The 13,053-nt window shown below is 53.9% G+C and overlaps 2 protein-coding genes across 3 annotated transcripts in view; one reads left to right on the top strand and one right to left on the bottom strand.

Moving 5' to 3' along the window:
- Positions 1-1,059, bottom strand: part of MAD2L1BP (MAD2L1 binding protein) — a 4,362-nt gene extending 3,303 nt beyond the window's left edge. Inside the window, exons 1-2 of the mRNA XM_024766292.1 lie at positions 965-1,059; positions 186-445 (exon numbers count right to left, since the gene is read on the bottom strand). Of these exons, the coding sequence (XP_024622060.1) occupies positions 186-445; positions 965-1,013 (309 nt within the window). The 5' untranslated portion in view covers positions 1,014-1,059. The remainder of the gene's footprint in view (positions 1-185; positions 446-964) is intronic.
- Positions 1,060-5,324: 4,265 nt separating this feature from the next.
- GTPBP2 (GTP binding protein 2) lies at positions 5,325-13,053 on the top strand. Of its 2 annotated transcripts, none has more exons than XM_024766278.1 (12): positions 5,325-5,531; positions 7,324-7,350; positions 7,637-7,821; positions 8,159-8,267; positions 8,475-8,672; positions 8,972-9,146; positions 9,305-9,524; positions 9,955-10,090; positions 10,210-10,268; positions 10,878-11,049; positions 11,480-11,644; positions 11,878-13,053. In XM_024766278.1, the coding sequence occupies exons 1-12, from the start codon at positions 5,346-5,348 to the stop codon at positions 12,052-12,054; spliced, it is 1,809 nt and encodes a 602-aa protein (XP_024622046.1). In that variant the 5' UTR covers positions 5,325-5,345; the 3' UTR covers positions 12,055-13,053. The 2 variants fall into 2 exon arrangements, with proteins under 2 accessions (XP_024622046.1, XP_024622047.1); XM_024766279.1 differs by having other exon boundaries at positions 11,852-11,971.

Raw genomic sequence — 13,053 nt, 5'->3', positions numbered from 1 at the left:
AAAAAAAAAAAAAAAAAAAAATTGACCAGAGTGGGTAGAAAGGGACAGAAGCCATAGGGCTGAAACATCCCTTACAGCTGCTTAGGCTGACAGGCCTGAAGATTCCTTAGACGCCTTTTTTACCTGCCCACCATCTAATAGCCACAAAGTCTCCCCACCAATTTTCTCCCAAAGCCTGTGCCCACCTGGGGAGGTTTTCGGTAGAAGTGCTTAAGCTGTTCGTAGGGCAGAGGGAGTTGCTGGCGTTGGTACATGATATGCTTCAGAAGTTCACAAATAAACCGACAGCACCCTTCCTGGCTGACAGGCCCGGGAAACACCACTGGCACCACGCAGACTCTGGGGCGAAGGGGCTCCGAAGGGTTGGGAGGTTCCTGGGGGAAGGTGGTCTCAAGTTCTATCTGGGGGTCGTGGGTTTCCTCCGACTTCTCACACCACTCCAAATCTGGTAGGTGCACAGGGGGACAAGAGAGAAAAATGAAAAACTTAAAAGGCCAAAGCCAGTCTTCTCATTCCCTTGTGGCGACATCGGCCACCACTGCGGAGGCGACACCCCGACACATGCAGATTCCCCCCGCAAACTCCCCTGTGGGCGGTGGCGCGAAGGTTCCGGATCCCAGTTGCCTAAGGTGACGTGACGGCGGGATTTGTGGGGAACGGGTGGAGGATTTCGGAGGCAGCGACTGGGGCTCTGCTCACAAAGTGGAGGCCCTGATCTGGGAAAACGAGTTGAGAGAAAGTGTAGTCAAGCAGGGCCCAGAACCCGTCGCGAAAAGGGGGGTGAACCAATGGAATCCAGGGCCTTGGGGGCGATGGAGTCAACGGGGCCGAGTCAGAACTGGGAGGGACGCCGGGAAATGGGGACAAGGAAGACAGGCCAGAGAAAGGGCCAGGGGCTAAGTGACTGGAGGGAGCAGCGGTAGGGAGGAAACAGACTCCTCGAGCTCCGGACCCCACGCCTTACCAGAGACTGCGGCCGGGGACTGCACTTCCGGTTCTGGGGCCGCCATCATGACCTCCTCCCCACTCTCCGTGCGGTTTGAATAGGCGCCCCGCGCAGCCTCATGGGAAGCCCGGCCTCCACTTCCGGTTCCGTTGCCGGAAAGTGGGCGGGGCGCCGCGTCAGTGTGGCGGAGGCTGGGCTTGGCGGGGGGTGTAATTGAGCTCTGAGCTCTCCTTCTTAACAGCGTCCGGCAAGTCCGCTGAGCCCTTCTCCTACAGGGAAGCCATGGGTTCTCAGCCACTTAGCGCTGCCTTCCAAAGGACACCCGCCCGCATGCATCCGTTCTCTCCTGCGTTCCGTATTCGCTGCGCACCTACTTCGTGCGAGGCCCTGTCCTAGGTGCTGGAGACTCTGCAGCGGAGAAGCCAGAGGCAGGCGCTGTCCGCAAAGTGTTCAATGCCTAATAGATTCAATGCAATGTGATGAATTATATAGTAAGGCATACATGGGCAGCGGACGCGAAGAACAGGAGCGCCTAACCTAGAGGGGGTGGGAGTGAGGGGTGGTCCCGGAGGAAACTGAGACCTGTAGGATGAGTAAAGGTAAAGAGGAGGGCCTGGTGGTCCTGGTGACTGTTAGAAAGAAACAACCGCCAAACGGATTCACTTGTGCTAAATCTCACCAAGACTCATTTCCTAACCTAGTAGCAGTTTCAGCTTCTCCTGGAGTGGAATGTTAAACTAACCAGTCTGGAATTTCCTAGTCAGCGCTAGTGAGGTAATCTGCAAGATAAGTCCCCCAACATTCCCCCTAATCCTTTCTTTCCTTTTGCTTACAACCTCCTTATCCTGCCCCCCCCCTTTCTATAAAAGTCTTGCATTTTGAACAGCCCCTCAGAGTGCCTTCGTATTTACTAGATGGGATACTGCCTGATTCATGAACTGTTAAATAAATCCAATTAGATCTTCAAATCTTCAGTTGAACTTTGTTTTTTAACAAGACCTTGAGATACAAGAGCATCCTCTATTCAAGGAATTAAAAAGTGTTCAGCTTATGAAGAGTTAAGGCTGTGATGGACAAACCGGAGCCAGATCATGGCAAGGCTTTATAAGCCACGTTAAAGCGTTTGAACTTGATCCCGTAGGGGAGTGGGGGAACCTTTGAAAGATTTAAGTAGGGGAGTGACATAATTACATTTACATTTTATAAATTTAATCTCTACACTGGGTCTAGATTACAGGCAGGATAAAGGAGGAGGCAGGGATACCAGTCAGAGCTAGCAACTGGAATTACCCAACGATTGGATTGGCCAAAAAGTTCGTTTGGGTTTTTTCCATAATATCTCACAGAAAAGATGGTGAAAGAGGCCTGAACTAGGGTAGTCACAGTGGGGTGGAGAGAACTGGGTGAACCCCAGAGATATTTAGGAGGTCCAATGAGCATGGTGGTTGAGCCCAGGAAGAGGAGGAGGGGTAGAGAGAGACTGTCAAGAAGACAAGCAGGTTTTTTACTTCAGCAACTCTATGACCAGTTGTGCCATTCAGTGAAGGAGGGAACACCAGAGGAGGACCAGCTTTACTGGGGTATAGGTAAGGAGAAAAGATGAGTTCAGTTTTTGTTAGGTTTGCTGTTCCATTGGACAGTGAAGAGATATTTAGGAACACCATTAGGAACAGAAATATGTATTTGAGAGTCATCAGCATGGGAGTGGATAAGATCACCCAGGGAAGCTGTATAGAATGAAAATGAGCAAGGATCCTGAAGACACTAATGTTTAGGGGATGAGCAGAAAGAGAGAATCTGTGGAGGAGTAGCCAGAGAAGTAGAAAGAAAAATAGACAAGTATTAGGTGATAGAGGCCAAGAAAAAAGTGTGCTTCAGGAAGCAGGGACCAGAGATCAAAACATATCATAAAAGTATAATGATTAAAATACTGTGGTGTTGGCTCAGGAATAAACAGATAATAAAACAGAAGACAGTCCAGAAACAGATCAATGTATATGTAGATCTTAGTATATGATAAGGGTGACTTCTCAAAGCAAATAACTTGAAACAACTCCCTATCCATTCAGGAGGGGAAAAAAATCAAGTTAGTTCCTATTACACATCCTACATAAAGATACATTCCAAATCGATTAAACATCTACTGGAGAATAATCCATAATTTAGGAGTGGGGTTGGCTTAGGCATGACAAAAACCAAGAAAATATAAAGGGGAATATTGCTAAGTCTAACTTTAAAACATATGTAAATAAAAAAAAAAAATATGTAAATGTACTATACACAAAGAATGAATGACTAATAATTACATACCAGGAAAAAAGTCTGTATGTATACATCCATTATTTACCTCACAGGCAACCACATCGTAAACACCTCATAAGCAACCCCTCCAGGAAACTAAACACATATAACACCTTCCATCTCCCAGGACCCTGATCTCCTCCTGGACAGACATCCCTGTTCAGCCTACTCCTCTGCCAGCCTTCACTCCTGTCTGTGGTAAGCCAGGTTGTTTAAGAATGGATATCAGAATGGGTTATCCCTTCCCTTCTCTTAAAAGTTCTCCGCTTAGGAGACAAGGGAATTGGAAAGAATGAAGTGAAATTGTGTGTGTTGGGGTGGTTGAAAGATCTATGATGATGAGAGGACAAGTGTTATCAGGCAAGTGCAGCAGGCCCTGGTTATCAAGAGACCCCAGAGCTGGTGGTGGTGATAATGTTGGGGGAATAGTCTTAGCTCTCGCTTCCAATCCCCAACCTTCTTGAGATCTCTCACTCAGCCCCTAAGTAGCAGCTTCCCTGGTGGGGTTGTGTCCCTGGCTACGGTTGACCTCTGCAGCAAAACCTTCCTTTAGCTGAACAGGGTTGAGAAGTCACGTGTGCTTTCAACCACTGAAGACCACATAATTGGCCAGGTCTGCTAGGCCCTTTTACAGATTTTGGTCCTTCTGCTCTCACCAGTTTGGGGAGCTATATGTGGACAGCAACTACGTGATCAGTAACTTGCCTTTCTCCTTGTGGTCCTGGGGGGAAGCCATGGACTCCACCAAGTCTGAACCCCTGAAAGGATCACCAGAGGTAAGCCACTGTTGCTGCTTCTAGTTTTCCAAGGAAAACTGAGGTCTGGCGGGAAAGGCTGTTTTATTTCTGGGCCGGGTATGAGGATCTCGCTGTTTGTGAAGAGAGCGGAAGTGGACATAAATGGGTGAGTGGTGCATACGAGACAGCCGCGGGGCTGGGAATTGAACTCCGCGTCCTGACTCCCAGATCAGCAACAGTAACTGCTTCTCCACTCTGCCTTTCTAGTGTCTCGTACACTGGTTTATGTCACTGAATGTGTTTACTCTTTGCTGACTGCAAGAGCCCTAAAGAGCAAGAGAGACGACAGCTTGGCAAGAAAGTCAGAAGTCAGCAGTCGCCTGGGCCCTTGGCCAAGTTTCTATTCCAGGCAACTTCTCCCTCCCTCGCCTTGGTTGACGTAACCTGAGCCCCAGCCCCGCCCCAAGTAGGGGCCAGGCCCCGCCTACAGCCCTGGCGGTTTTAAAGCCAAACTCGGTTCTCCCGGATTGGTTCCGCTTCAAAACAAAGGGGAGGGGTAATACTCGCTGCGGGCCCTCGCTGCAAGGCTGGTTTATGGGCTCGGGCCTCGTGTCGGGACCTCCGCGGTATCTCGGGCTGCTAAAACCAGCCCGCGGAGAGTGCCAGCCTGGTAATAAACCAGTGACTACTGTGTAAGGGTGGCATAATCATCGTAAAAATAAAAGCCGTAATTAGGCTAACCACCATCCGCCTCCGCCCTGGCATTGGTCCTGACTCACCCAAACGGCACCCCGGCCGTCGAGGGAGAAACTGAGGCACGGGCGGAGCCAGTAGGCTGGAGGGACCTGTCGCCCTGAGTTCTGCAGCTCTCCAATCCAAAACCCGTTGTCTGGGATCGCGGTAAGGGGCTGAACCCAGAAGCGCCTACAAAGTTTGATTCTGATATAAGCCCCCCCGCCTCTGATGACTGCCCCACCACCAGGCCCCAGAAAAAGACCCGCTCAGCGCTTGGAGACTGGGAACCAGACTACAGCTCCCTTAGGCCTTTGCGGGCAAAGGCGCGCTCCTTGCCTACGCCCCGAAGCCACCCGCGGCTCCTTGCGCCGCGATGCCGCCCGGGAGTTGTAGGGCGGCGTCGAGCTCTTTCCAAGGAGCTCGCAGGCTTGAGGACTCTATATCCCTTGGTGCCCTGCGGCTGTTTCTGACGCGACCCGGTGGCCAGGGAAGGTGGGGGCGTAGCCTGCGCAGGGCCCCACCCAGCCCTCCTCTGGCTGGCTCGACTCGGCCGTGGCAGTAGGCGCGGCGGCGGCAGCAGCAGCGGGGGGGGGAGGGGCCGGGCGGGGGGCTGGCGGCAGCGGCGGATGGACTCGCGGGTATCGGAGCTGTTCGGCGGCTGCTGCCGGCCCGGAGGGGGCCCGGCCGTGGGCGGAACCCTCAAGGCTAGGGGCGCCGGCGGCAGCAGCAGCTGCGGTGGCCCGAAGGGGAAGAAGAAGAACGGAAGGAACAGAGGGAGCAAAGCCAACAACCCCCCGTACCTGCCCCCCGAGGTAAGCACATGAGAAGTGGCGAGGTGAGAGGAAACCACTCCTTCCGGTCCCAGGACTCCAGGAAGGCGGGTCAGAGAGAATTAGTACCCCCTTCCGGTGTCAAGACCCCCAGGAGAGGAGAACCCTTCTTTCCGGTCCTAGGACCCACCCTAGGGAGGAGGGACAGAGAGACTGGGCCTCCCCCTCCGGTGTTAGGACCCCAGGGAGGAAGAGTGGGGAAAGGGGATCCCACCTGCATCCCTTTGGGAAGAGCAGAGTAAAATGCCCCGGTCCCCTCTCTGCTGCAACAGGAGAAGGGAGACTGCATCCTGGGATGAGGAGTTAGAGTTTTCTGAACTTGTTCCACGGGGAGGAGGGGAGTACCCGGGAAAAGAGCAATATGTTCCGGCCTTACACACACACACACACACACACACACACACGCGCGCGCGCGCGCGACAGTCAGGCTTAGTCCTCCCGCCCTTTCCCTGTCCTATGAGGGAGTGGGGACAGCCTCCACCTTCCTGCTCCATCTGTCCCTAAGGCAGACAATAACTGCTACTTTGTCCCTCTTAGAAAAGGAGGACCCAGGGGAAAAGCCTCATCAAGTGGTTATAAAACTTTAGCATGTATGAGAACCACCTGGATTGCTGCTCCACCCCTAGAATTTCTGATTCAGTAGGTCAAAGGTGGCCCTGATAGTCTGCGTTTCTTGTAAGTTCCCAGGTGATATGAATGCTGCTGGTCCTGGGACCACACTTTGATAACCGTTAGCCTAGACCATTATCTTGTACCACTTTTTGAAACCATCCTAATTCTTCATCTCCAGCAAAATGATAAAAAGGAAGTTCTTTACTGATGGGAAAAGATCTCCTTTATACTCCATGAGGTGGAGATTATGGGTGAAGACCTGTAAGAGCCTGAGAGTCAAAGGGCCTTGAAGGGATGGAATGATGACAGGAAGGGGAAAAGAAAAATAAAATGGTCAGGGAGGAGGAGTGCAGAAATGCAGGACAGGCAGAACAGGCAAATCTCATATCCTTTTGTACCCGAGAGGGGCAGGCTCAGGCAACAGGATCCTTCTGTGTTGGGTCACCTGATGTAGGGAAGAGGAGGAGATTGTGGGATGGACTCAAGATTTCACCTCAACTGAGGCATGAGAGTTAGGGGACAGGAGGGGAAAAGCCACAGTGAGTCTAGTTTGTGATGTCTGTCTTCTTCATTATATTTTGAGTTTCTTCTCTTCATCTCAACCCCAACTTTGGAGCCCCGCCTCTCTTTCACCTGGACTCCTTTCTTATCAGGCTTGTAGTGACCAGTGCTGAGCTCACCCTTTGGCCGTGCTCCAGAACCTCTTGCAACCTCTTATTCTTGATGTCATCAGCTGAGAGGGGCGGGCAGGAAGGAAATGGTGTCTCTCAGATGAGTGGCAAAGAATGGCCTCAGCAGCCTGGACACGGGGAAGACATAGACTTGTGGGGACAACAGTTTGAGGCCCTGGGGGAAAGGAGGGGGAGAATCTTGCATCCAGGAAGAGCGTGCTGCCAGTGATCGGAAAAGGAGGGAATCCGGGTTCTGTTCCTGGCTTAGATGGGTGACTGACTGTGTTCTCAGAGGCCTTTCCTTCAGAGAGCTCACACTGGGACTGAGTATAGGGCTGGTCTGCCATGACCTTTGACAGACACCTGCCTAAGCAGGTGCAGCGGAGGCTTCCTGCTCTCTTAAGTTAGCTGCCTGGACCCCAGTGGGAATCAAGGGGAAGTAGGGGTTAGGTCTGGACAGTGAGTGGTAACTGCTTCCTGTTTCTTTCCAGGCTGAAGATGGAAACATCGAATATAAAGTGAGTCTTAGGTTGGGGAGGGTCAGGCTGTCCTTGCTGACGTGGGATGATTTCTTTGAGATCCTTGTAACTTCATAATCTGTAGTAATTTAAAGATGCGGTACAGGGTAAGGGCTCTGTCCCTCATTCTGTTGGAAGAGGACTCACTGTTAGAGGAGGTCAGGGATGAGGGTAGTTGGGAGGGAAGGGAAGGTCCTGGTCCTTTCAGCAGGACAGATGGGGAGCATGTGGGTTCAGGAGGAGCAACTCTGACTTTGCCTTCTCGTGATACCTCGCCTGCCCTAAGCTGAAGCTGGTGAATCCATCCCAGTATCGTTTTGAGCACCTGGTGACACAGATGAAGTGGCGGCTCCAGGAGGGCCGCGGTGAGGCTGTCTACCAGATTGGAGTAGAAGACAATGGGCTGCTGGTGGGGCTGGCTGAGGAGGAGATGCGGGCCTCCCTCAAGACCCTGCACCGGATGGCGGAGAAGTATGCTTCCCCTTCCCCTTGGTTCTCCTTTCCCTAAACCTGGACCCACGCGTGCCCAGTCACCTAGGGCCTGCCTCCTCTTGACAAAGGGCTGAAGTGGGGAGGGTTAGTCTTCTGGGATCCTCTGCATTGGATCCAGGCTTTTTTGCTCCTTTACTTAAGGTTTGTTTGTGTAAAGGGAGCTGTGGATATAGGATAGACTGGAGGGTGGGTAGGAAGTGAAGAAAGGTGTTGGGAGCTCTATGGGAGGTATGAGAAGGCCATTGGTCCAGAGCAGGGATGGAAGGGGGAAGGGGAGTACAGGTGAGATGCGGCAGCTGTGGCCTTGCTGTGACAGGGTCGGGGCAGACATCACTGTTCTCCGGGAGCGAGAAGTGGACTATGATAGTGACATGCCCCGGAAGATCACCGAGGTGCTGGTACGAAAGGTCCCTGACAACCAACAGGTGGGCCCACACCCTTCCCTGCCTCTCACGCCTATGCTCCCTGGGAGGACCCCGTGGTGGCAGACTCTCCCCTGGCCTGGGACCCTGGGGTGGGGGTGGGGTCCAGTTCATCGTTTGGTCCCCAGAGAGTGCCACTGCCTTTGACCTTAACTCTCAGTGGAGAGAGGTGAAGGGTTGGAGCCCTGACCTCTGACAATTCATCCACAGTTCCTGGACCTCCGTGTGGCTGTCCTGGGGAATGTGGACTCAGGGAAGTCGACTCTGCTTGGAGTCCTGACCCAAGGAGAGCTGGACAATGGGCGGGGCCGGGCTCGGCTGAACCTTTTCCGCCACCTGCATGAGATTCAGTCCGGCCGAACCTCCAGCATCAGCTTCGAGATCCTGGGCTTTAACAGCAAGGGAGAGGTGCATGCAATCAACGGGACCCAGTGGGACCAGACTCTAAGGATGGGATGGTAGTGGTGAAGGACAGAGTCTGAGGTCAGAGTGTGGAGCCTTTCTGGAATAGTGTAGACGAAGGCCCTGAGAGCACTGAACCAGCTCTGACCTCCTTAGAAAACAAATGGGGAATCAACTGAACTAGATCTGAAATGGGGCTCAGGGTTAAGAGGCAGAGTCACCCAGGGACTGGTTTAGGTCCTGGCAACTCTTGAAGGGTTGGGGAGGCTGGCAGGGGGCACTGAGAGCCCTGGGCTCTGGGCCAGGTGGTGAATTACAGTGACTCACGGACGGCAGAAGAGATCTGTGAGAGCAGCTCCAAGATGATCACCTTCATCGACCTGGCAGGCCACCACAAGTACCTGCACACCACCATCTTCGGCCTAACGTCCTACTGCCCTGACTGTGCCCTGCTCCTCGTCAGTGCTAACACTGGGATCGGTACGAGGCATCGGGGCAGGGATGGGGCTGGAGGGGGGTGCTGACTCTCCTACCCTGGGCCTCCTTAAATCTGGGAGCCAGACCAACTCCCCTCTTGCTCTCTCCTCCTTCCCTCATTCTAACTCTTCTTTTTGCTGCCTGCCTGCTTCTCTGAGCAGCCGGCACCACAAGGGAACATCTGGGGCTGGCACTGGCCCTGAAAGTGCCCTTCTTCATCGTGGTCAGCAAGGTGGACCTGTGTGCCAAGACCACAGTGGAGAGGACGGTACGCCAGCTAGAGCGGGTCCTCAAGCAGCCTGGCTGCCACAAGGTCCCCATGCTGGTCACCTCTGAGGACGATGCCGTCACTGCTGCCCAGCAGTTTGCCCAGTCCCCCAAGTAAGCCTTTCTCACTCCAGAGCCCTGATCCACAGGGATGGCTCCACAGGGCCCCGGAGCATGGGGTACCCCTCCCCCTAGGGCCAGACCAGTGCTGGTTCAGTTCTGTGGTTTTTCAGGTTGGGATTATAGGAGGGAGTCTTTGCTGAAGGCTGGACCCTTCCCCCAAGCCAGCTTTGCTGACGCCTGGGACCCTGGAGACGAAGTGCCGTGCCAGGCATTTCGATCTCCCTGGGTTCTGGGATGGGCCTCACGTGCCACATTCCATGGCTCACAGAGAGAGGGCCCCAAGCTCCTGAGAACCTTAGCAGACAACAGAGAGGAGCCCCTCGCCACTCCAAGAGAAGCTCACCTTTCCATGTATAGGGCTCCAGCCTCTGCTTCCTGTTGGAGCTTTCCTCATCTGCCCATTCCGTGCCTCCCTCTACAGTGTCACCCCCATCTTCACACTGTCCAGCGTGTCTGGAGAGAGTCTGGACCTGCTCAAAGTCTTTCTGAATATTCTGCCGCCGCTCACCAACAGCAAAGAGCAGGAGGAACTCATGCAGCAGCTGACGGAGTTCCAGGTAACTGGCCATCTGAACAGGCAGTGAGCTGGGGATCTGGGAGGGACCAATTCCAAGCCCCGAGTCTGTTTAGAGGTTTTGGACCTGCCAGCCCTTGATAGAATCTTCTTTGGCTTCAGGTGGATGAAATCTACACAGTACCAGAGGTGGGGACAGTTGTTGGAGGGACACTTTCCAGGTGAATTGCCTTTCTTGCTACCCACCCTACTCAGCCCTCACATACCCAAACTCTGGAAGACATCATAGCCCAAAGGAGACCCTGGAGTTGAACAGAGCCCATCTAAAGGATGTGCTTGTTTGTAAATTAGGCTTTCACCATCAGAGGAGCTGGAGAAAGCTTGTGTATTGGCTTATAAGGGGAGAAACAGTACTGCTGCTCATTAGGACTCTCCAGGCCCCTGGGGGAGAAGTGTGGGTCTTGGCCCCAGGAAGAAAACTAGAGTGCATCAACTGACTTCATCTCCAACTAGGGAAATGAGAGGCCCCTTAAGACTCTTTCCAAAGCAGAGGATGAAACCCAAGGGGATAATTGCTCTTTCAGGGATCAAGTGCTCAGTGTCGAATCAACAGGTACCTGTCTGCCAGCGTCACTGCCAGCCTTTCCTGGTGTTAGCCTTCAGTCTGAATTCTGGACTGGGGCAAAGCAGTCATCTCCCCTACCTTCCAGTTGGAATTTAGGGTCTCTTTCTCCCACCCGAGGGACTCAGTCTTAGAAGGGAAGGACCTAGTAGAGAAGCAGGTAGGGGGGCTTAGGCTGACGCTGTGCCACCTGCCCTGTGGGCTGCAGTGGGATTTGCCGTGAGGGGGACCAGCTGGTGGTGGGCCCCACGGACGATGGCTGCTTCCTGGAGCTGAGAGTATGCAGCATCCAACGCAACCGCTCTGCCTGTCGTGTGCTGCGAGCTGGTCAGGCCGCTACGCTGGCCCTCGGGGACTTTGACCGAGCGCTCCTTCGCAAGGTGAGGTGGGAGGGTGGGTTGGAGAACACAAAGAGAAATGCCTGGGAGGCTGGCTCCTTGAGTGAGAAGCATCGGTCTACGGTGCTTCAGGGGAACTTGAAGAGAACCTAGTCCCTAACCCAAGAAGCTGGTTACGCGGACTGTCCATGTGTGAAAAAGGCTTAGGGTACTCACAAAGCGCAGATCGCGAAACGTGAATTACTGTGGTGCCTGAATGTCCAGGACTCTGAAAGCACTAAGCGTTAGAAGGGTTAGAGGACATGAAAGTGGGTAAGGAAGGGTTCCCTCAAAAAGAAGAGTTTTCCGTATTGTCTTCTGAGGTCCTGGAGGAGGAGGAAGTTGAGGAGCTGTAAGGGGTGTGAGGGTGGCCGGGGAGGAGAGGCTAATGTGAGGTCTGCCCTTCCTGGGTCTGGGGGCTGCGCCTCCCCAGGGCATGGTGATGGTGAGCCCAGAGATGAATCCCACCATCTGCTCGGTGTTCGAGGCAGAGATAGTCCTGCTGTTCCACGCCACCACCTTCCGGCGAGGCTTCCAGGTGACAGTACACGTGGGCAACGTACGTCAGACAGCAGTGGTAGAAAAGATCCATGCCAAGGTGAGAGGGACCCAGCCATGCCCCTGTTTTCCCAGGGAAAAGTCAGAATTCTGCTTCCAGAAAGGAGGAAAGCCTGTCCCCATATTCGTAGAGAGCTCCCTTATCCCACAAAGGGGACAAAGCCCCACTTGGGGGTGGGGGGCAGACACCTGCTAGACCCCTGAGGGTGGAGAGCCAAGGCTGGTAGAGACAGGAGGTGCTTTCCAGGGCCAGTGACCGTGTATCTGCTGCAGGACAAGCTGCGGACAGGGGAGAAGGCAGTGGTACGTTTCCGCTTCCTGAAACACCCAGAGTACCTGAAGGTGGGCGCCAAGCTGCTGTTCCGGGAGGGTGTCACCAAGGGCATCGGCCATGTCACCGATGTGCAAGCCATTGCAGCGGGAGAGGCCCAGGCCAACATGGGCTTCTGAACTCCTCCAGGCAGGCACAGCTCTACTGCTGTCTCTACGGTACATAAGGTGACTTCCGGCCATGCTGCCCGCTGTTGGTGGCTCTGCGTGTTAGTAGGCTAGGGAGTGAGGGGTGCTCTCTACTGCTTGCTCCCTGCCACCTCTTCTGGAGAGACGCCAAGCTTGGTGTGACCAGGGAGGGGCAGTCCTGAGGGAGAGGACAGGAGAATTCAGGGCAGTGCTCAGCAGCCGTGTGTCCGCCTGGTTGGCTCATCAAGCCTGGCATCCCTAACGGCCTGTCTACCGGAGGGAGCTGATCACCGCCACATTGGCCCCACTGTCAGGACTGGGCATGATTCGCCGGTGTGGTCCCTGCACGTCAGGAATTGTCACAACAACTGGGGGTGGTCCTCGAAAGCACTCCTTTTTTCTATACCTCTTCTCAAGGCCATGTAAGTTGCCCATCTCTACTTGACTGTGGACAAAAGACATCTGCTCCTGGCCCTCTGGTGGCCCAGGGTCTGAAGAAATGGCACAGGGACAGTGAATGGCAGTGCTCCTGCCCTGTGCTGAGACATGAGGTCTGCTCTTCAGCTTTGTCTCCCTTCCCTTCTTCACTCAAGGGCCATGTCCCCAGTTCCTCCTCTCAAAGGCCCCACAGGTGCTATTTGTTGTGCTGGCCCAGGTGTGGGGCCGCCAAGCTAAGACTTGGCGTACCGAAGGTCAGCTGCATGTCAATCAGTCTTGTCCCCTCCTCTGCAGCGATCTGCTAGTTTTAATGCTGGATCAAACAGGTTGTTTTGCCACAGTCCCCAGACTGGTGGCTGGGGACCTGACTCACAGCTCCCCATCCTGCCCCCATGTTAAGTCCTCTCTTGTTTTAGTAATTTGTAGTGATCATCCCTTTCCCACTGTTGCAGGGAACCTGGAGGAAAGGGAAAGATGTTGCCATACTTGCTATTCTTTAGAGCATGGATTCCCTCTTTCCCTTTGTTAGTGTCCTGGGTTCCCATGGACTCA

This window comes from Neophocaena asiaeorientalis, unplaced genomic scaffold (genome assembly GCF_003031525.2).
Source record: "Neophocaena asiaeorientalis asiaeorientalis breed wild unplaced genomic scaffold, Neophocaena_asiaeorientalis_V1.1 scaffold46, whole genome shotgun sequence".
NCBI lineage: Eukaryota > Metazoa > Chordata > Mammalia > Artiodactyla > Phocoenidae > Neophocaena > Neophocaena asiaeorientalis.
This window is presented reverse-complemented; position numbering and strand designations above follow the sequence as displayed.